The 23951-nt window shown below is 37.8% G+C and overlaps 1 protein-coding gene across 5 annotated transcripts; it reads left to right on the top strand.

Annotated features, from left to right (window-relative positions):
- Positions 1–19792, top strand: LOC306857175 (RNA-binding motif, single-stranded-interacting protein 1-like). Of its 5 annotated transcripts, none has more exons than XM_079396943.1 (14): positions 1–305; positions 4366–4547; positions 8577–8635; positions 9690–9781; positions 11469–11626; positions 11737–11816; positions 11934–12040; positions 14157–14203; positions 15435–15522; positions 15629–15679; positions 15948–16058; positions 16174–16254; positions 16942–17023; positions 17500–19792. In XM_079396943.1, exons 1-13 carry the CDS (start codon positions 261–263, stop codon positions 17017–17019), a joined length of 1179 nt encoding a protein of 392 aa, XP_079253069.1. In that variant the 5' UTR covers positions 1–260; the 3' UTR covers positions 17020–17023; positions 17500–19792. The 5 variants fall into 5 exon arrangements, with proteins under 5 accessions (XP_079253069.1, XP_079253066.1, XP_079253067.1 ...); XM_079396940.1 differs by having other exon boundaries at positions 16–305; positions 11934–12049; positions 16150–16254; XM_079396941.1 differs by having other exon boundaries at positions 20–305; positions 16150–16254.
- Positions 19793–23951: the final 4159 nt, after the last annotated feature.

The following is a 23951-nucleotide window of genomic DNA, read 5'->3' as shown; positions in this document are numbered from 1 at the left end:
GGGCAACAAAACCGAGATCAATGAACCAGGCGATTTACCGAAACTGGTCAGACAAGCCAAGGTGGAAATAAACCATCTATCAAGAGCGAGGTTTTTATTTAGCAGAAATCTTAATCTGCTCAAAGCACGGATTATCACTTCACTCCGCAGCCAACATTGAAGTGTGCGATGTGGAAAATTTGCAGCTCTCTACTGTAACCAAATATCAGAGAGTAGATTTTTTTAATTCATCGTTGGGTCACAGAACACGGGAATACAGGATGATCTTCGGCAACTCAATGAGAACTTCGTCATATCGAAAGCAGGTGGGTGAAGTGAGACATTGTAAAGGTAATGATGATGAAGACAACAGGATGGACTCACGGTGGGCCAGTAGATCCTTTACCTGGGACAGAATGTATTTAACTCCTCGTGCGCGCGCACGTACATCGGCAGTGTCTCAACATCTAGCGCGCTGCCTATCTAGACAGCATTTTAGGGAGCGCGCGGCGTTTTTGATCTTTGCTATCTCGGAACGGGATTATGATGGACGGACATGATGCGCGCACCTATAATGCCAAAAAAATGCGGTTTAGGTAGACGGGTCGTTTGTGTTTTGAGACGCGACCGTTGCCGTTCAAGCAACTGTTTTCGGTTTTGCGTGAGTTCTTTCCTCATTAGGCCTTTTTGGATGTTAATCTGATCTATTTATGATAATTTGGTGTATTACACAACACCGCTTCGTCTGCACTTGCACAATGTAATATTTATAAAGTCTGTTGACGGAACTGGAAGTGTCTTTTTCCAGCTTTGGGATGTCGGAGTGAGCCCAGAAATAGAAATGAGACTAATGAAGTGTCGTTTCATTTGACTAACACTCATTTATCACAAACATGCATCTGACACGTTCTTCAGTGAATTCCTACTTTGCACTTGTTAAAGATATCTTGTAGTATGCCGTTAACGTTACTGTCTTTTTAAAAATATGATTTTTAGTCATATTCTGTGTTAATGAGTGAAGGGAGATGAGGATGAGAGAAGCCTGTGGTGAAAGTCTGCCATGGCAACTTGTGTCAGGAGATTATTGGGTGTGTTCTGAAGAATCTTTGCCTAATTAATATTCATGAGTTAATAGAACGTTTTCCAGCAATTGGTGGACCAGCAGAGGGTGTGGCCTGTGGAATTCTATTTGAACATTGCTTGTTTGTACATTCCAAATCTGTAGATGTGAGAATTTATGGATGTCGCTTACACACACACACACACACACACACACTGCATGAAATCACACATGCATTTGCATAGGCGCTCATGTGATGGCGCTCAGAGTGATGGCTGTGATAGAGGCAGCAGAAGTTAATGGGCTTCAGGATTTCACAGTTTATAGGAACCATATGGTCTAGGATGACTACAGCGCATAGCTCAGGACCCAAGGGACACACCGACATATGAGAGATGGCTTGGATATTGAATGTGACCCCCTCCTCTCTCCCTCTCCCTCTGTCTTAGTTACCCTTCCCATGACTTTATTTTCCCAGTTGATAAAACTGCACCATGCTCCCTGTGAGTCTGTGAGCACTTTTTATACAGGACTTGAAATCAGTCTATTTTAATCATGACAGATTGAAGAGGAAACTAGGACAGGATCTCCATCTGTGTGTCTTGTTCACCTTTCTCGTTTCATTTTGTGGATATGCTGCATGAGATCCTCGGGTATTTTCCAACAAATTCTTCCCATAAATCTGCTATGCAATGCTTCAATCTGTCTCAGTGTGTAATTTTCACGCTGTTGTGGAAGGAAAAGTGGCTCGATCTCTTGCCTCGGTAATTAACAGGCGCTAACAAGCTTATGGGGTCACGTCCAGTTTCACCTCAGCGCACAAGTGTGTGAGCCGCTCATGTGAAAATGGGTCAGTGTGTCAAAAACGGAGAACACCCACTAACCCGACAGAGTTACTGTCTTATTCACATGCGCTTTTATGCATGCATTTAAGAATAGTTTCAGTCAGAGCCACTGTCTTTTCTAACCGCGTCTGTTGTTTTGAGGTTTTGCCGTCACTTTTTGCGGCGGTGATTTGGTTCTGTGAACAATCACCTGCTGATGTTTAACAGGCAGCCATTTTGTGACGGCTGGGAGAAATGGAACCGGTTTAATGAATGACTAAGAAACAGGAAGTGAGTCAGTGATGTGGGCTGTGGTGGCCGCTGCTCAGGGTGGGCAAGAGGCCCACACATCCTGTATCCCAGAGCGCTCCTGTATCATGTGATCTTTCTCTGGAAAACATTCCTTCCTCTTTGCTAAAGCAGATTTATGGATGAAAACTCTACTCGCAGTAGAACTCGCATCAAACCGTGCAAATTATTATACTTTAGTCTCAAATTATTCATGTTAACAACATCAGCAGTACGCGACTACGTGTATACATGCAGATTTCAATTTCTGTCCAGTCTAATTTCTAATCGTCATACCACTCGAATTTCATATAAAGAAATTATTTTAACCCAAAATGCTAATTATTCTTACTTAGAACTGGTTCTCTTTTAAAATACAAAATTTGTGTAATCCCACGTATCTGTAATCAGATGCACATATAAAACTGGAATAAGTTTACCGTTGTGAATCGGGCTAAAGTAAGGCAAAAGTTTTGAACACTGGCTGGTTATATACTTGCTCAACTTGATTTCCTATAATTCTTAACCAAAAAAAGTTATGGACTGCAGCTTTAAGGTTAGTATTAGAGGTTAGAATTTGTTTCAGCATTGTTTCAGCATTATGTAGGCAGTCGGCACTCTGATTGACATGACCATAGGGGTGTGCGATTTATATCGTCTGAGATAATATCGTAATTGTTGTTTTAACGATGTGCAATTTGACAATATCGAGTATTTTGCAAAAAACAAACAAAACACCTGCGGAGTGCACTCTTACATTAGCCTACGTGATGAAGCGGGTTAAAGAGTGCACGTGCGCATTTAGTGTGTTCTTTCACTGCATGATTCAATCTATTAAAATGCATTAAGAATGATTGCAAAATTCAAGATATGGGGGCAGAAAATTTCATGCTGTTTTTTCTTAAAATAAGCATGATTACAAATGTGATATTGATTTTATACAACGGTTCAATAAACAATAAGTTAATATTAAGAGACATACAACACCATATTGCCTGTTTTTGCTCCATTTCGCAAAAAAAAAAAAAAATTCCAAAAAGCCACAGCACTGTTTTGCGTCTCTGAGCAACATGACGGTGCTTCGTTCCTGAATGAATCAACCTTTAAATGATTCGGTTCAGTCGCAATGACTTACTTATTAACAGGGGCTTTCTGGCACCTACTGGCGGTTTTAATTTCACATTTAACGTCTATTTAAATTTTTTAAATAATTTTAAATATAAATATTCAATGTTTTATGTTTAAAATGTCAAAAAAGAATGCATTTGTAACTGGTTAAAGCACTCCATGTCACTCTGAGCTGTGCTAAATAGTGTAAATGCATCTAAATGCCACTTCAGACGCAACTTCTGCACAGATTAATTTTGATGATACTGGTCTCATTTGTTTAGTAACAGCCAAAATGTGTATCATCTTAATTGACTGATTAATTATTAAATTTGTTGTAAATTTACAGTTTAAATTTCTACTTTTATGATACTTTTCCATCTTGTTTAAAGCTTGCAAGCTTCCAACCCCATTTATTATAGTTGAGTGGAAAAGAGAAGCCAGCACATTCTTAAAACATCTCCTTTTGTGATCCACTGAAGAAAAAAGAGAGCCATATGTGTTTGGAACAACATTAGGGTGTGTAGGCTAATGATGCCATAATTTTCATTTTTGTGTGAACTATCCCTTTAATCCTTGCACACAGCCGTGTGGCAAGCCTTGAAAGGAGCTGATGCCGCATTAGGAACTTCTCCAGAGTTATATGGGCTTTCATCCAGTGAAATAATCCCAACTCATTCAGCTCCGGAAGAATGCGTAGATTGGACTGATATGAGTGTTGAAGGACCGACTGTGCCTCTAGGCCTGTTTGTGCTTCGCTTAAACATGAATTAGACTGTAGGGAGCTGTGGATGTGGGCAGACTCGCTGGTGATGACTGACTGTGTAATAATAACACCAGATCACTACAGATAGAGTTGAAGATATCATCATGATGAATGGAGTAGCCCTGCCACAGCGTGTTTGAGGGGAGAGTGAGGTGGGGGGTATTTTCTTATGTTTTTAGTGTGGATATTTTCTTTTTAAGAAACTCATACAGTGTAGAAGAAAGAAAAGTTTGTCCATGGTTTGTTTTGGAAGTTGCTATTTTTGTGTTTCAGTGCAGCCGTTATGTGATGTCATTTCCATTTGTCAAATCAATGAAATGTTTGTTCGGCTCCCATGACAGCCTCCTGTTGCTCCACCCACCCTTCCGATGGCCCCGTCCAGCCCGAGCACCAATAGCAGCACCAACAACAGCAGTAGCAGCAGCAGCACAACCGGCTGGGAGCAACTCAGCAAAACAAACCTCTACATCCGCGGGTTACCGCCGGGAACCACCGATCATGATCTGGTCATGCTCTGCCAGCCGTGAGTATTGGCTGTTAAGTCATGATGAAATCACCAGCAATGTTAGAGTCTTGGATGTACATTCAACCAAATAAATACAGTTCCTGTTCTGTTTTCCTCTTACTGTGAGATTCTGCAGCACAGCGGGGCTGGCGTCTGTTAACAGCTTGAACATGTGAGATTGTCAGAATTAGGTCAAATTTTGGGATAGACCCTCATGAGCCCCCGTTTACCCCGCAAACATCCACCACAATCAGCTTTTTCAAGACTATACCACTAATAACCTAATATTATAGTCTGTCACATGATCTAAGTTTGAGGTTGAAGGCAACATGAAATAGTCTTCACAACCTGATTTTACTTAAATAATCTAATGTGATTCCAAGTTTAACAGGATACTTCATTAAAAAACACAGCATAGAACTTTTTTCAATTACACTGCATAGTATCCCACAATGCAATGCCCAAATTGGTTTTGCATTTACGTTCGGGTTTGTATCCCAAATAATAGGGCTGGGCGATATCGCATGCGATTGTCATGCGCATCTTTTCAGTAAAGCCGGTTCCGTGATTAGCGCTAATCTCCATCACCTGCTTTCAAATGGAGCGGCATTTAAAGGCTTACTCCAATGCACATTTTGCCATTAATCACTTACCCCCATGTCGTTCCAAACCCGTAAAAGCAAGAAACTTGTAAGGCACTGTAAGGCACAGAAAAGTATAAAAAACATCGTCAAAATAGTCCATCTGCCATCAGTGGTTCAATTTTCTTTGTACGCAAAGAAAATAAGAATAACGACATTTATTCAACAATTAGTCTCTGTGTCAGCGTAGCGTCATTTTGAAGAGCATCCGATGGGCGCAAAGTGCGTACGCTATTCTGTCATCAGTAACGCATGGATATGTATTGTACGTTTATTTACGCTTTTTTTTAACGGAAACAGCGTATCCATATGTTACTGATGAAAATTAATAGGATTTTACTTTCGCAACTCAACTGTTTTCATGACATGTTGACATTTTAATATTTATTTTAATTATTTAGCATTTATAGGATGGGCAAAAAAATAGATTTTTCAATTAATCGTTTTTTTTTAAATGATGTTGATTCGATATTGATTCTCAAAAGCCGCAAATCGATCCTTTCCGGTATTTATTTCAGCAAAAATTTAACACCCGATCTGATTAACGTGAATCTTATCATTAGTCTATCATTAAACCTCTGTTGTGCAGCAGTTTGTTTGCCAAAAAATATAAGGGTTTAATTTTCATTTGATTAGAATAAATTCAATTAATATTTTATGCCTTCATTTAGAAAAATTAAGAAAAACATTTTATAGGGCCCTATTATTGTTTTTAAAAAAATAGGACCCTATACAAAAAAGAATAGGTTTAAAATGCAGGCCTTTAGCTCTTAATTAATTTTTATTAATTTACCATTTGTAAACTGTTTACTGTTAATTCTTTTAGAAATATTCATAGTATTTGTATTAAAACTATATTCACTGAATGTAATAAAACAATCAGAATCGAATCAGAACATCTGAATCGATACCCAGCCCTAATTTGTAGCATTGCGGTTTTAAAAGAATGACACTGAATTTGTTAATTTTCTCTGTATAAACTATTTTTAACGTCAAGTGTCGGCTTATAATTTCAAGGCTTTCTCCTCTGGTTATGCTACACAAGTTCTTCCCTCTCACCTCCTCTGAAGCTCATAACACACACACACACACACACACACACACACAAGTGAGCGTTTGTTTGAGATCCGATGGTTCATAACAGACGCTCTGCCTGCAGTAGTAGGCCAGCACCTATGATTCAGCAGTTACTAGAGCATGAAACGTGGATTGGATCTGCAGACGTTGTCAGGGGTTTCGTTTCCAAACATTTGTGCGTTGCTTAGTTCCCTAAAATATTGCGAGACGACTGTTACTAATTTCATCCTGCTGAACACTATGGAATATTTGGTAATGCTATTACGGATATTCGTCCCCTTTCGTACAAACATATATGCGTGCATGTGTGTTTATATTCAAGTGAGAGCACTTGTTTGTGCAGAGGCGTCCAAATCTCGCGTGTATTTCTTTCAAACATTCCCACCGTCGGTTAATTTACCCCTCGCTGCGTCCAGGAGACCAGTCATCTCCATGGTAATCCCTCAAATTGATTGTAAAGAGTCAGATGGGGGGCCCATAATCCTCTTGGCTTCTATCCTGAAGCTGAGGAGGTCATATATAACTAGACACACTACAGACAATACTACAGACTTCACGGTTATAATCACAACCGTATATTTTGGTTAAAACCATGAGGAATGTGTCAGTTCAGCTTTGAGGTATTGCGGTGACATCGTAACCCCACTTTCCGGAGCTGTTTTAATCACAGAGAGTGACCGTTCTGGGCAGAGCTGCAGATTGATTTGCCTTGATCCGCATCAGGCTGAAAAACAGCGTCGCTCTGGGAGCCTCTGACAGAATTCTGCCGGCAGGGGCAGGAAATGGGGCCTCCCCCGCTGGAGCGCATGGGTCAAGGCCAAGGTCGCGCGGTGGAGTCTTGTGATCTGTGTGTGAAATGTGATTGGCTCCGCTTTTCCCTCCCTTGCGACACAGCCCAGGACACGCCCCAAAATGTTGTTTAGCGTTTGCTTGTGCAGCTCTGCTAAACGTCACACAGAATAAATATTTATTCATCTCAGCCAGAGTTTTAATGACACAGGAAAAGGATTATAAATATATGAGCGTATTTAAATTTCAGCAGCCCTCGGTGAAGGTGAATGAAAAACAGCCCTTTCCCATTCAGCACTACTGTCACGGCTCTTTCCTGCACAGCCTTCCTGAGAGAAGCCGGCATGAGAATACATTTATTTTTTAGCACTTTAAACGCAGTCATTTCATAGCTGTGGTGTGGTAGTTCAAAGGTTCGAGGTCAATAAGATCTATTTTTATTCATCAATAATGCATTAAATTGGTCTAACATAGCAGACATTTATATTGTTACAAAATATTTATTTTTAAAAATATGAAGTTTCCACCAAAAATATGAAGCAGCACAACCGTTTTCAAGACTGATAATGAGAAATGTTTCTTTAACAGCATATTAGAATGAATTCCAAAGGATCATGTGACACTTTTCCATCACCGGAATAAATTACATCTATAAATATATTAAAATACAAATCACTGTTTCTGCTATAGAAAGTTTCTGTACTGTGCATACTAGTATGTAAATACTCCACATGCATTGAATGCTCATATGACCTACTACATTTAACAAATGTAAACTGCACTAAGTGTGGTATCCCACGATGCAATGCTTCGTTTTTATTTTCAGTGACACAAATAAGCCAGGTAAATAAACCATTTTGTTACTTTCCTGACTCAACCAGACTTCCAGGAAATATGTTATTTAAAATTTAATAGCAAATATAAAACACTGGACACGACTTTTGTGCGTGACATATATAGTGTGATGTCGTGCACAACAATGTAGCATAATGCTGTTAATGAAATGTTAATGGTATAATTTGTACAGTCTCATGTGCTATTCTTAAAATATCTAAATGTATGAAACGGTATAAAAAAATGGAAAGATAACCATTCACCATTCACTTACTCCTGTGTTTATCCCTTGTTCACTACACTGTTTATGGCGAGTTACTTTTCTCTCACACACACGCGCACACACACACACGCGCGCTAAGACAAGTGTTTTCTGTGAACCGTGTTGATTTGCGTGCTGTAATAACAGGTTTCTCCGCTCAATCCTCGTCTGTCACACAGTGACCCTCTAAAGCTCCCGGGCTGTCGGCATCAAGTGTCTGTCACAAGTGACTCTTTGTTTCTGAATTAAAAGAGTCTCGAACAGACTTTGAGAGCTCTTTTGGGTGGTGTTATTTTTTTTTTTCTCTGCTCAGGGATTATGGTAGATCTTGTGTTTCATGTCCTGCAGGTCATAAATTCCTGTGCTGTTGTGTCATTTGACACATTGACTGACTCGTGAGCTGAGCCTGTGCTAACTTCTCTCTTTTTCTCTGTCTGTAAGCAGATATGGTAAAATCGTGTCCACCAAAGCCATTCTTGACAAGACTATAAACAAATGCAAAGGTTTGTCATGTAATTTTATTTTTACACTTCTTACACTTTTTATTCTCACAATTAACACTCTCATCTCATTTTATGTGTTTTTTTTTTTAACCCTGTGTGAAAAGTACTCTGGTAATACCATGTTTCTTTGTCACGTCAGTTGGTACTGCCATGGTATTTTTTTAAAACAGGACCATATACACTACTGTTTAAAAGTTTTTTGGGTCATTGTAATTTTTTAACTGTATTTGAATGCAGTCTTTTATACTCAGCATGTCTATATTAATATTATTACAATTTAAAATAACTGTTTTGGACTGTATTTTAAATAGTGCTGTCAACAATCGCGATTAATCACGTCCAAAATAAAAGTTTTTGTTTACATAATATGTGTGTGTGTACTGTGTTTATTTATGTTTATATAAATACACACACACAGAGTATATATTTAGAAAATATTTACATGTATGTATTTATATTCATATAATTTATTATATACATATATTTAATATATAAACACAACATATTTTTCAGAAACATATGTATTTATTTATACATAATAAATATACACAGCACACACACATAATATGTAAACGTTTTTTGGATGCGATTAATCACGATTCGATCGATTGACCGCTAATTTTAAAATGACTTTTCTTTCTTTGAATTTTCAGCAGTCATTTCTACAGTCCTCAAGGCCACGTGATCCTTCAGAACAGCATTTATTTGAAATAGAAATGGATTTTAAAATGATAAATTATCAATATAATGTCTTCGCTGAATAAAAAGTATTAAGTTCTTTTCAAAAATTAAAATAATCATACCCTAACTTTTGAACAGTCGTGTAAATATCATGATACATGAATATGATCATCATTTAGTAATATTGTATACGTCTTAGTACTATCATATTATCCTGATACCATCACTAACCGATTTTAAAAACCACTTACAAACTGTGACCCAGGTAACGTGATGGTGTGATGAGCGAGTTGTTATTTAAAGATATGTGTTTGGTCTAGTGGTTGGTTGTAGATTAGATAGTTTGTGGTAACGCATTGTGTTTTCTTCGTAGGATATGGGTTTGTGGATTTTGACAGTCCTGTGTCCGCACAAAAAGCCGTCGCAGCACTAAAGACCAACGGAGTTCAGGCTCAAATGGCCAAGGTGAGCCATCCGTTTGTGACATCACTTCCTTTTTAAAAGTAACTGGTTCATGACCTGTCTGCTAGGACGATTCAGGAAATGTTAATGTAAAACATTCAAATTTAACCTCCGGTGTCTTTTAATTTGCATTTCTTCCTCGTTTCCTCGCTTTCTTTTCTTTTCCAGTCACACAAAAACACACACATGCATTTCCTGTGTATCTTTGTGCCTCAGAGAAGTATGTGTGTAACAATCCTGCAGTGACCTTCTCTTATGTTCTGCTGGGCGTTTCTGCCTGCATCTTCAATTTTTAATCTACCCTCTTTTTCCTCTTCCCCTCTACTGTCAGCATATTACTCTTCCACTTCCCCGTGTACTGTGTAAACATGTCTGACGCATGCATGTTGAGGAATGTTGACATCTTCTCTTGGCCCCCCTCATTTCTGCTGAGGCATCTAGAATAGCAAGCTGAGATTCGGCCTTCAGCCAATCGAATGTCAGACTGAAATGCAGCTTGTAGCATATCATGTGTCCTTGTTAGCTGAGAGACGAGTACAGAATTGTATTGTGGCTTCACAAAGTACTCAAGCACCACATCACAGCAGAGACGGAGTATAAACCGCCTAAAAGTCTCACCCTTGAAACACCGGACACATGATTCCAATGGAAAAAATGAATGAATGGATGGTGTTGCTTTATAGTTAAAGAAGAGGAATACAATTGCAGTGTGTTGTGATATCTGCTCAATCCATTTTAGTCTGAAAATTCAGGTTTCAAGCTTATTCAGACAACTTGCTTCTCAATTAATTGAATGGTAGGGAGTGATAAAAATGAATACGTTATCTTTTATATAATCGGCATTTCTACCAATCCTTTAGTGGAAGTGGTAGCTAAGCTAGCAGGTTTATTAGCAAGCCATATGCTAAACTAACAGGCTAATCATTTAACATGTAACCAGCATGCTAATCACTTAGCGCTGTACGTTTAGCTTGTAAACTTACAGGGAAAAAACTAATTCGAAAGTAAAATAATTTGACTGTTTATAGATTCTGTAATATGCTGTGGTATGTGACATAATTTAAATACATTAACGTATTGTCATGATTAACACTAAATACAATGCGAAGTGATTTTCTATCAGAATTATTCACCGATGACTAAGCTAGCATGCTAATCAGTCAGAATGACAACATTATTAGTTTGATATGTGATGTAATTTGAATACATTAATGTATTGTCATGGTTACACCACAAAATAATTTTGTATCATTTTTAATTTAAAGATCCAAATTAATCGGCCATGATTAGCTAGTATGATAAGCATGCAGGCCAGCCACTGAACCAAGCAAGCAGGCAAATCATGCAAAAAACTGACAAAATACCTATGGAATTGATGTAAATGGATACCATTTACATCAATTCCATCTTTAATTTACTGTGATGTATGTAGTCATTTAAATACGTTATAAACACCAGTATGCTAAGCTAGCAGGCTAATCAGTTAGCAGTATGCTACATGAACAGGCTAGCAGTAGGTTAGCTTACAAGCTAACAGAAAAAAACTGAGCAACAAATGTTTACTTTGACCATTTACACGAAGCACATTTAAGATGATGTCTTTGGACTCACAGTGATTGTTATCCTCTGAATAGACGCATGAAGGCTGCTTAATAATGCGTGTAATGTGTTTTATGTTTTCTGAATACAGCAACAGGAGCAGGATCCGACTAACCTGTACCTGTCCAACCTGCCCGTGTCCTTGGATGAGCAGGAGCTGGAGAACCTCCTCAAACCTTTTGGACAGGTCGTCTCCACCCGAATCCTCCGTGACTCTAACGGAGTGAGTCGGGGTGTGGGTTTTGCCAGGTCAGTGACATTTGGGTACTGATTTTGTGGGTACAGTTATGAATCGGTGTCAGATATACACGATTTTTGTGGATGTGTTGTGAAATAGAATTTTCTTGCTCTATTTTAAGGATGGAATCAACAGAGAAGTGCGACGCCGTGATCTCTCACTTCAATGGGAAGTTCATTAAGTCCTCCTCTGGGATGCTGGGTGAGTGTTCGGCACAATATTCTCTACAATGCATATATGTTCTATATGTAGGCTAGAGACTATAGATTATATAGTCTACTGCACTGTAAGTGAAATGTGTGTGTGTGTGTGTTACAGGTGCATCAGAACCTTTGCTGTGTAAGTTTGCTGATGGCGGACAGAAGAAGAGACCGAGTCAAGCTAAATACATCCCCAATGGACGAACCTGGACACGAGACGCCGAGGTGAGACTAGTAAGTCCTGTTTATAATTGTGTGTGTGAGGTGATGGCAGGTGAATGGGTGTGTGTTTGTTGAATTAGCCATCCTTACATGGCATCATACGTCACACTTTGTTTGGTTGTCAACCATTTAAATCTGATTATTAACATGTTTTAAATGTTAAAGGATTAGTTCACTTCCAGAATAAAAATCTCCTGATAATTTACTCACCCCCATGTCATCCAAGATGTTCATGTCTTTCTTTCTTCAGTCAAAAAGAAATGAAGGTTTTTGAGGAAAACATACCAGGATTTTTCTCCATATAGTGAACTTCAGTGGGAGCCAACGGGTTGAAGGTCCAACTTAGTTACAATCTTATCTAGCGAAACAATCAGTCATTTTCTTAAAAAAAAATAAAAATGTTTATACTTTAACCACAAATGCTCATCTTGCTCAACTAAATTATGTAATCATGTTGGAAAGGTCACACGTGATGTAGGCGGAAGTGCCGACCCTGTGTTTACAAAGTTAACGTGCAAAGAAAGTCAAACAAAAAAACGATGTCGTAAGTTTTTTTTTTTATTTTTTTTTTTTTAAGTTTTTAATTTTTAAGTTGGAGAAAATTAGATTTTTGCCCTACCCTACCTTACCTTTTTGAACGGAGTACACAGACGAAAAAAAACAATTACGAAAACATTTTAAAAAGTCAGAAAACATGATGACAAATTCGAAAACAAAACAACAAGTCAGAAAACACAACTTCAAATCAGACAAACCGGAAGAGGTAGGTATAGTTTGAGAGAGCACTATTGGTTTGGGAATAGATTACTCACCGCTGACTGGACGAGACATCTGTCAATCAAGGTCTACAGGAAGAACAACAGCAGAGTTAACTGGAGTATCAGTTCCAGTGGCGCAGATAGTAGATCGCGCATCGCTTTTTTGATGCGATCGACCCGGGTTCGATCCCCTTTCAAATCTCGTATCTCATCTAAAGGGACGATTGCGCCAAAAAAGACGATGACACACGATCTACCATCTGCGCCACTGGAGCTGATTCTTCAGTTGACTCTGCTGTTGTTCTTCTGGTTCTTCCTGTAGACCTTAGGCCTTTTCGCACCGCAGGAACCTTTTCATAGTACCCAAACTAATTGTGGAACTACCCACTTTTTGGCGTGTTCGCACCGCGGGAACTAGGAACAGTTTTAGTTCCCGGAACTGCTTTTGGAGGAACTAAATTATCTCCTACTTCAGAGTAGGGCCTAAAACAGTTCCATAGGAACAATCGTGACGGAGTACATACGAAAACGCCCTCACCCGCCATGATTTAAAAACGCTGTGTAAACATTCCATGTCCATTATTGTGAAACCCACGAGACACAACAAAAACACAGCTCCGATCACAGCGTCCTCCATCCTCCTGTTGTTAACGTCGTTGTTCTTTTTTACGTCACTTCTTAGTACCCACTGTCAGTGCGAATGCAACCCTTTAAATGGTACTGGGAAATAGTTTGCCAAAATCGTCCCAGTACTTTAGTTCTGTACTTTTAGTTCTAGAACTAAAGCGGAGCAAAAGATTGACAGATGTCTCGTCCAGTCAGCGGAGAGTAATCTATTCCCAAACCAATGGCGCGGTCTCAAACTATACCTACCTCTTCTGGTTTGTCTGATTTGTTGTTGTGTTTTCTGATTGTTATTTTGTTTTTTAGATTTGCATTTGCGTTTGTAATTTATTTTGTTTTCAGAATCGTGATTTGTTTTGCACTTCTCGGCCACCATACTACATAAATTTTTATATATTTTTTTTTAGAAAATAACTGATCATTTCACTAGATAACACCCTTATTCCTCAGCTGGGATTGTGTAGAGCACTTTAAAGTTGCATTGAAACTGCAATTTGGACCTTCAACCTATTTGTTCCCATTGAAGTCCACTATATGGAGAAAAATCCTGGAATGTTTTCCTCAAAAATCTTCATTTCTTTTCGACTGAAGAAAGAAAGACATGAACATCTTGGATGACATAAATTATCAGGAAATTTTTATTCTGGAAGTGAACTAATCCTTTAATTGTAAAGTGAAATTGCCTTTATCATGTGTATGAATCCAGTAATGCTTAACTTTTCTTTTGGTTTCTTTAGAGTGGAATGACCTTGACATATGACCCTAACACTGCCCTTCAGAATGGGTAAGAACAGCTTGAACGCGTCTTAAATTACTCCTTTATATTCATAATATATATAGTCTACTCTATTCTCTAGTCCTGCATGTGACATGCAAAAACAAAATTATTATCAGGGCCACAAATTAAAAATTTCTTCCCATTTACTTTTTAACTCTTTCCTTCGTTTTAGTTAAAAAGTGGCCATGTTGTACTAATGGAGACCACATTGTACAAATTTGTTTGCTGGTTTTAATTTAGTTCAATTGTGGCCACATTGCACTGATTTGTTCCCACGTTTTAGTTAAACCATGAGCACATTGTACTAATTAAAACCGTTGTTTTAGTTCAGTCGTGCCCATGCTGTAGCCCTAGTAAAAAAGTAATACATGTAAATTACATTTATTTTATACTAAATATAGTTCAAATTTATTAACATCTTTACTGACATATCGCTCAATTTACTGATAGAAAAATTGTAATTAAACTATTTGGAGTACTATCTGTGCACAATGCACATTTTTTAATATTAAGCCTGAATTGTATGGTCTTTGAATAATAATGGTCTTTAAATGGAAGATATTTAAAGTGTACCTGAAGTATACTTGCAATAGTTTCACTTTAGCACAATTAAATATATTTCAGTATATCTTTATTGGAACAACTAAGAACAAAGTTGGTTGTTCCAATTTAACAGACTTAAGTATACCAGTTTAGTATACTAAAAGTACAATGGCAGGGTATTTTTATTAAGTACTTAAATTATGTAATTGTATTTGTAGTATACGCAGGGCCGGCGCCAAGGGGGGACTCTCCCCACTTTCCATCCTCTCCCCTCCTTGCTGAACGCGATCGATTTTGAAAGCGAAAGTACCGATAAAACAGCGCACATAAGAAAGCGATTGCACGCTTTAGCGAGCGTCAGCAACTGCACGAGATCACAGATTGCAGCCCCCCCCCCCCACACTCACACACACAATGTGATTTGTGCCCCCCCTAGAAATTTAAATGCCCCCCCGATGGAGGTGCTCTGGCGCCGGCTCTGAGTATACTTATCATGAAATAAATGCATTTCAAATACATGTAGTATATTTATTTTTCTCTAGGGCCAATTTGATCGCAGGTTTTAATTTGGTGAAATCATAATTAAATCCAATTACAAAATGTTTTTTGTACATTGTGTACTTGTCAATAAATAGTTAAAATTATGTGCAGATGTAACATAAACCCTCAAAAACACTGTATCCTGATGCTACAGGTATCACGCTGCTCCTTATGCCATGGGGAACCGGTTAATGGCTCAGCCAGGAATGTCTCCATACATCTCTCCCATCTCTGCATACCAAGTACTGCTCTTTATCTTCTACTTCATCTTCACAGTCACATGGTGTTGACGTGAGTGTTTCTGACCAGCACCTGCTTCCTTGCTAACATCTGTGTTTGTGTCTCCAGGTACAGAATCCTTCATGGATGCCACATCAGCCTTACATCATGCAACACCCGGTAAGGCCAAAAGATTCTCTCTTATCTCTCGCCATCTCTCCTTTTATCCACGTCTCCTTCCAAACAGGAGATGACTCTCAAACAATACCACTTGCACAAGTCATAAAGAGGCGTGTGTGTGTGTTCACACACACAGTATTTCCTGTTTTTGCCCTATTGTGGGCAGAATTTCTCTGTTATTTAGAGCAGATGTATATTAATAGCTGGATTTCTTACTCTTTCTTTGTAGTTGCTGAATGTGATTGTTGTACTCTGTTTTTTGACTCAGGGAGCTGTTCTGTCACCCTCTATGGAGCATTCCATGTCAATGCAGCCGTCCACTATGTTGGCTCCCCTCACCCAGCAGATGGGCCATCTCTCTCTGGGCGGCACTGCAACCGTATGATCCTCTCACACAGATTGCACCAATATATGGCACAAGCGTATCTGCTAATTAATAAGTCATATTTACACCTGTGTTTTTAATAAAGCCGCATCGTTCTGCTCTGCTGCAGTTTATTCCTGCCAACACAGCAATGCCAGGAGCTTACATCCCTCAATATGCCCACATTCAGCCCTCTGCCATCCCTCCTGAGGTCAGTCCCACACTCATGTTATCAATGACAGTTATACCACAGGCTGCTGCAGTCTTCTGACAAATGCTTGTCTAGATGTCGGTACAGTTCTAGCTAAAAAAACTTGTGACGTGTATTTTAATGTCAGTTTGGGCTTTTTATTTATTTATAAAATTATCACCCCGTTTCACAGACAAGGCTTAAGCCTAGTCCTAGACTAAAATGCAAGTCTGAGCTGTTTCAACTGAAATAAACTTGCACTGACTGATCTTAAAATATATCAGTGCCTTTGTTTTGTCGCAAGATGCACCCTAGTAAAGTTTTTTTTTTTTTTTTTTTTTTTTTTTTCAAGCATGTTTATAAAAAATACTTAAATGTCCTAATTGAACTGTGGCCTAATCCTGGTTTAGTCTAAGCCCTGTCTGTGAAACCGGGTTTATATGTCTAAACCTTCATTGTTAGGTCGATAAGATTTTTTTGTGTGTTATTATATTATATATTATATTATATTGGAAAAAGAAATATTAAGACAGATTACTAAGACTTTATTTAGGAACAAATCTCTTAATATCACACACAGTTTTGTTTTAAGCAGATTGATCTTAATTTGAGAATATTTAGATATTTTTATCATAAAACCACACAAAATTAAGTATTTTTGGATATTTGCAAATTCAAATGTATAATTTCTGCCTATGGTCTTTTCAGCAGGAAAGTGGTGTACAGCCACAAGATGTGTCCTCTTCGGATCCTTCATCGTACCCTTTCCAACCAAACAAACAATAAAACGGTATTTAATTACCATGGTTTTATTCTTGTGGGGATCGGTGTTTTGTTTAATCACCCTCGAGTTTTGCAAAATCCATATGACTTCCTTTCGTCTTTGAACACGAGAAGTTGTAGAATGTTGACGAGTGCTCTTTACCATATATTAAAAGTAAATGTTGAGCTCCATAAATGACAAAGAAATGACTAAAAAAATAGTCTCATCGACGTCAAACCTGGTTCGATTTATGCAACGTTTGAATGAGATTTTAGTTACAGCAGCTTAATTTGAACACATAGCTTCAGAAGAATAAAGCACACAAGTCGTGCTGTATGTACAACTTTTATGGTCCTTTTTTGGCATTTCTGGAGTTTGACGGCCACATGTTAATTTTTGCGTGAGCTATTTCAGTGAATCGTAAAATGATTTTGAATCCCCTTTAATATGCCAGGACACCACTACTGTTCAGTGTTTGACTAGTGCTGTTTTTTTTGTTCCAGGTTAGCTGTCTGAGGTCAGAAACAGACACGTTCTGCTGAGCGTTAATACCGTAACAACGTTTGCTTTCTTTTAGAGGAAGTGACATCAGAAAGGAAGTGACGCTCATGCACGGGTTGCAGGAAATTTGTCCATGATTTAATCATCAACAAGAAACCTCAGAAAACTCTTGTGCAAACATTTTCTCCAACAAACCACGACAAGGCAATATTACACCAACTATGGACGACGAAAGGGAGCAGAGTTTTATTTTGCTAGAAAGAGGAAGGAGAAGATGACAAATGCTTATTTTTTACCAAGAACTATTAACACAGACCATGTCTGTGAGTAACATTGAGTGATGATGATGATGACACCTTTCGATGCATGATGTTTTTTTTAAGTATGGTTTTTAGTACGTTTTTATGGACTGTTTCTCAAACAGACAAAAGAAACCTTTTTTTTGCGGTTGGAGTCAAAATGAAGAGCTTTCTGTTTGCTTATTTGGTCTTCCACTCTTTGCCTTTTAGTAGTTCAAATATGTACCTTTTAAATAAGGTGGGTGGGGTTTAGAATGGCTGATGCAATGCTTGCTGGCTATTGGTCCTTGCTCCTGTCTCTCAAAGCAAAGGCTTTTCAGTTTGACTTTAAATGATGCTCTGAATCAAACACGTTTCTTTCAGGGATCGTGTGTCTGTCGTGGATGAATCTTCTTTCCACTGAATCCATGTGTACAGTCTTTCTGTAGATGTAGAAGTGGATGTTGAGATGTGGGTGGGTGGGGTTTAGTGGTATGAGTGGGTGGGGTCAAGCTAGATTAGGTATGTGGGTGGGGCTAATAAAAGGGATTTTGTGGATTTGGGAAAGCTGACATTGTCCCTTCTGTTCACAGGATGATTGCGATTTTTATTTACAGTGCCATTTTTAATTTATTGGACCTTTTTTCTATTTTTTTTAAACACAACACATCAGGATTTTGTTTGATGCTCAGAAAAAAAAGCAGAAGTGCAATGTTTCATTAGGTAGAAAGCAAGAAATTTGACATTCAACTGTTCAGTAGACTTTTCACAAGTCGGTTATAGAATTTTTTTTTTTTGCTCTCTCAAAATCCTTGAAATATCAGTAATGGCATTCATTATGTAAATTAAACCTACATTTGGGGCCTAACAGATACATATAGACATACAAATAGCACAGTTTTGCAAAACTACCTTCCAAAAGAGAAACTCAAAAGTTTCTGAATAAATAATGAAATTAAAACATTCGTCCTTGCAATTTAATAAATAAATAAACATGCAACTTCAAGGCAACTACGACACTTTCCACCAATGACCTTTTCTGCCTACTAATGAACACAATAGTATGGACTACTGCAATGGGTTTTGGTCAAGCTAGATTGTGTTTTTTCCTCAACCTTGGCTCTCAGCTTTAATCTGGTTCGTAAGTGTGGACACATGAACATCTCTAAGCAGTTGGACCGAGGGAAGACTTGATCACAGGTTCATAACGCGGTTGTAAACAAGCTTTTCATCTGTCTGTCATACAGTTAGTTAAGCAGATTTCTGTGTGTGATTGTGTATTTAGATATCCAGGTCAGCTTGGCCTTTGATCTACCTCAGAGTTTTATCTGTTGTCTGATTGGTCGGGCTGCAGGTCTTTCCTGTCCAATCAGATGTAAAATCGCTAGCTCAGGAGCTGGTGTCATGCAGAACTTCATCTTTAATGCATCTATTTGTCTAAAATAGATGCATTAAAGAAAAAAAACTAAATTCTATGTTTTGTATCTGCATGTCTTTCTTCTTTTTTTTTTACATTGCATTGTGATGTTTTGAGCTTGACTGTGTGGAGAATTTCTTATTGGTCTTCTTTTTTGTCCATTTTCTTCCTGATAGGTGGAGCAAAAAAGGAGAGGCTTGTGTAATTTTTTTTTTTCCTGCATTTGTTTGGTCTTTTTACAAAAATCCACATAAACTACCTTCTCTGGAATTTTTTCAGTTTGCTGTAGCCTCTCCGTGTTTAGAGGCCTAATCTGAAGAACCAAAGTGAAATACTATCGTAGTGACTAACGTGTGTCAAAAAGCAGCACATCGTAGTTTCATTGGAGAAATACGCTGTCTTTATTTCAGATGTCAAAATATAGGTTTCCATACAGCAATCATTCGCACAGTGTATAAACATAGGACTGTTGTTGAAATACTGAATTTTTAAATTTGTCTTAATTGAACACCTGCCACTTGCACGTCCAGAATTTGTTTGTTTTTATTTCTATTTTTTCTCTTGTGAAAAGATTTTTGAATTAAAAGAGCTTAAACTTGTGCTTTGGTGAATTTTTTTTTTTTTTTTTTAGGAATGAGTAATTTCACAGTATTACTGCATGCTTAGCTTGCCGATGGAACAAACAGAAATTCTGTAGGAAATCCTTGATTGTCTTGAATTAATAATTTTAGACAATAATAAAATATCCGCTATTATGTTCCGTAGCAGCTTTATTCTCAAATACAGCTTTATCAATTTATTATATGTTCTTAACCAGAGAAATGTGGCTTTAATTTTAAAGGGTTAGTTCACCCCAAAAAGAAAATTCTGTCATTAATTACTCACCTTCATGTTGTTCCAAACCCAAACGACATGTAAATTATTATTTTTGTTTTCTTTGCGCAATAAAAAAAGTATTCTCGTAGCATCGCAAAACTGAAGTTGAGCCACTGATGTCACATGGACCGCTTTACGGATGTATTTACTACGTTTCTGGACCTGGGAACATTTCAGTTGCATTGCTGGCTATGGAGGGTCAGATAGCTCTCCGATTTCATCAAAAACATCTTAATTTGTGTTCCGAAAATGAACGAAGGTCTTACGGGTTTGAAACGACATGAATTTTCATTTTGGGGTCAACTAACCCTTTAAAAATTGTTTTAATTTGACTCCAAAATCTTCAAAATAATGTCTGCACTGTAACAGGCACAGAAACAAGTGCATTCAGTACTTACAACACCACCCTCGTTTCAAACCCACCTTATGTCCTGAGTTTAGAAAATTCACTGATAAAGGGATGAAAGAGTTTTTATACCTGTTCATGTGTCTTTTCCTGTATTTAATAGGAACATTATTGTGTTTACCTAAGGGGAGCCCTTTGTATTTTCTGAGTACAGGACATGCGACGGGTCCGCTATAAATTTCTTAGCGCAAGGGTGTCCAATCCTGCTCCTAAAGTGCCAACGTCCTGCAGAGTTTAGCTCCAACTCACTTGCCTGGAAGTTTAGTGAGACTGCAGACCTTGATTAGCTGGTTCATATGTGTTTAATTAGGGTTGGAGCTAAATTCTGCAGGACAGTAGCCTTCCAGGAACAAGTTTGGACACCTCTGTCCTAGCCTGTTAAACTATGGTCTTCTCAAAGAGAGTTTGGAGGGAGGGACTCCCCCTGTCCAGCCCCAAACACCCTGAGTCTTCGCAAGAAGTAGTCGCTGCTGGATCCAAGTGCATAGAACTCACATGGACATTACAAGATAAATTACAGACCATATATCCACCTTTTTCTTCAATGCGGAAGTAAGCCTATGGGCGAGATTTCCGGTTCATTAGCCACTATAGGTAAATAACGAGAATAATAACAACGTGCAGTAAACGGTAAAACTGTTTGCACTACAAACCAGTGGGTTCTTAAGATAATACAGTAAAATAATATGGTAAGACACACCAATTTTCAATATCAAGCAGCAAAACAAACTGTTTTGCACCTACAGCTAAAAATAGACCGGAAGCTAGACCCATTTTGGGCCCATTTTTACGGCAAGAAAAATATGGATACACTCAAGAATTTTTAAGAATGAACCTGGGTAATGCAAATGTTATGGACCAGTAATGGAGAGTGGTCCCCCTAAATGTCCTGGATCAAAAATAATTTCTTCTGTTTTCTTATTTACAATGAGATGATGGTCCTCCGACCACTGTACAAACTTTTTATAATTGAAATTTCAAAATGCTTAAATTCTGATTAGGTTTATTATGTGTATAGCCTCTGTTTTCTTATAACTTCTCTCTCTGTTCCATTCTCATATTGATAGAATGAATAAAATGGAGATCCTGTATACTTGGGCCCAACAGATTTCTCAGGAGGAAAGAGGCATGTCCCAGTGAGAGCTCAGGGCAAAACAAGTCTGGGCCAGCCAATTCTATAGCCTCTTTCCTTGATTCAAATCCTATGAAGGCCAAACAATATAATTACTTTTAAATTGTTAAATGTTAAAGCCATGCTTTTAAACAATCCAGTTTTGGTTTATATACTATAACCCTTGATTGGCAGATGCTTAGGTTCTTGTTGTCATGTTTCAGAACTAAGGATTTGTTTGTGGAGAAGCTAAAATTAGTAAAAGAAGAAACAGCTTTTGCAAGGTAAGCACAATAGCACTGTCATGTTAATGTGCTCGATCGATGTGTTTCTATTTCTGCACATTCCAGCAGTGCAGATGCTGCTTCTGATACCATTATTCATAATCAGCTCGATTACTGTAATCTGTTTCAGAAGAATAAAACATCTTTTACATTTTCCTTCATAGCTCACAGACACTTGAAATACACCTGTATTTGTTTCATGTATCTTTTGATACAATAAACAAATATAGGTGCACTAATTAATAATGCAATTGATATATTTTTCACTAATAAGGACAAGAATATTAAATTAAAATGCAAGAACTCAGAGTGTTATAATTACCCCCTTGGTGGAGGTGATTGTAACAGTGTTTGGGAGCAATTGTAACACTGAAAAATAAGTCATATTAATAAAACCTACCTCAAAGTAATCACTGTACTGCTGTAGTTTCTAATAATGTTTTGAATATGGCAGGCATCATATGCATTTTTGCAGAAGACTATCGGCAACTATTCTAGTTGTAACTAGATTTTATTTAAATATATTTGAATTATATATATATATATATATATATATACATATACAGTATATATTATTTTAGCTCTTAACCAAAACAAGTTACAGTTATATGAGCTTAAATTGCACACTGAGTTTTAATTTGAGGGCATTCTCATTAAAATCGGAGGAAAGGTTGAGGAATTACAGCTCTTTAATATGTAGCTCCCCCTTTTTCAAGGGACCAGAAGTAATTGGACAGTTGACTTAAAAGCTATTTCATGGACAGATGTGGGTTATTCCTTCATTATTTCTACATCAATTAAGCAGGTAAAAGTTCTGGAGATGATTAAATGTGTGCCATTTGCATGTAATTTGATAAGCATGCGCTGATTTGTGACTGCGTGTTTTGAGTTTGAGCTCCATCAAGTTGATTCTTTATCGTCTATTTTCTATCTTAAAAACAATTTAATACACTATCATTTTCGTTTCTATAACGTGTGAATATATCCCCTATAGCAGTCTAAAACAAAACCAATCAGAGCGCCTTGTTATCACTAGTTTTATTTCTCGAGTCTGCTATTAGCATTGCCGTTAATCTCGCTTAGATTGCTAATACTCTATTCACACACATTACCATTGTTTCACTGTTACTTGCTTAAATGGCGGATTTGTGTCTACCTTTGACTGCTCTTTGTTAATAATTAGACTCTTTTCTAATAGTTAGAATTCGTCCTAGGCTTTTCCGTGCTGATGGCCTGCACCTCAAGGGCACCTCAGTCGTGGTATTGAGGGTGGAGAGAGCGCTGTACATTCACTCCCCCCACCTACAATCCCTGCCGGCCCGAGACTCGAACCTGCAACCTTTGGATTACGAGTCCGACTCTCTAACCATTAGGCCACGACTTCAAGACTCCAAGATCAGCCTGTACCAGAATGACAGGAAGAAAAAAGTATGGAGAAGTGATGTCCGTGAGTTCCAGACTTAAGGCAGTCATTGGGGTTGTGGTGAGGGCTGTGTATACAAATGGTTGCAATTCCTAAGCATATGTTATATTTTTGTTCAACCCCTTTGTTCAAACTTCAATTTCATCTTGATTGTTTCATTTTAATTCTATTCTGGTGGCATACAGAGCCAAAATTATGAAAATTGTGTCAGTGTACAAATACATATGGACCTAACTGTATATAATTTAAATATATTTTACTCAAATACATTAATCAGCTGATGAGTCAAGATAATTCTTTAACCAAACTTAATGAAGTGGGACAAGACTCTCAATAACTCAATGAGATCATGTGGTGATAATATTCATTTTGATTTTTAAAAATTACATTTTAAAGATTTAAAAGCAACACATTTTTTAATGTGTAACACTAATCATTTTTAAATGTAGTTTTACATTTAAATATGTTCATTTTCTAACAGATGTGTGGACAAACAAGGTGCTTATGTTGGGCCATGTGCCTCATCCTTGTTGCAGCCATGATAAAGTCTTGTATGCTAGCCATGCCTATATTAGCATAATTGTTCACGTAAATTTTTGATCAATAACCTAGAGATAAGATGTAAGTATGATTTCGCAGTCATCTAAACTTACCAAGAG

This window comes from Barbus barbus (genome assembly GCF_936440315.1).
Source record: "Barbus barbus genome assembly, chromosome: 37".
Taxonomy (NCBI): Eukaryota; Metazoa; Chordata; class Actinopteri; order Cypriniformes; family Cyprinidae; genus Barbus; species Barbus barbus.
Note: the sequence above shows the minus strand (reverse complement) of the source record. Positions and strands in the feature narration are given on the sequence as shown.

Coding starts and splice junctions, on each gene's coding strand:
- LOC306857175 (XM_079396940.1), top strand. CDS start 261: ATGATCTTCGGCAACTCAATGAGAACTTCGTCATATCGAAAGCAG. Junction 15,680..15,947: donor CTTACATCATGCAACACCCG/GTAAGGCCAAAA, acceptor TTTTTGACTCAG/GGAGCTGTTCTGTCACCCTC. Junction 16,059..16,149: donor CTCTGGGCGGCACTGCAACC/GTATGATCCTCT, acceptor TTTTTAATAAAG/CCGCATCGTTCTGCTCTGCT.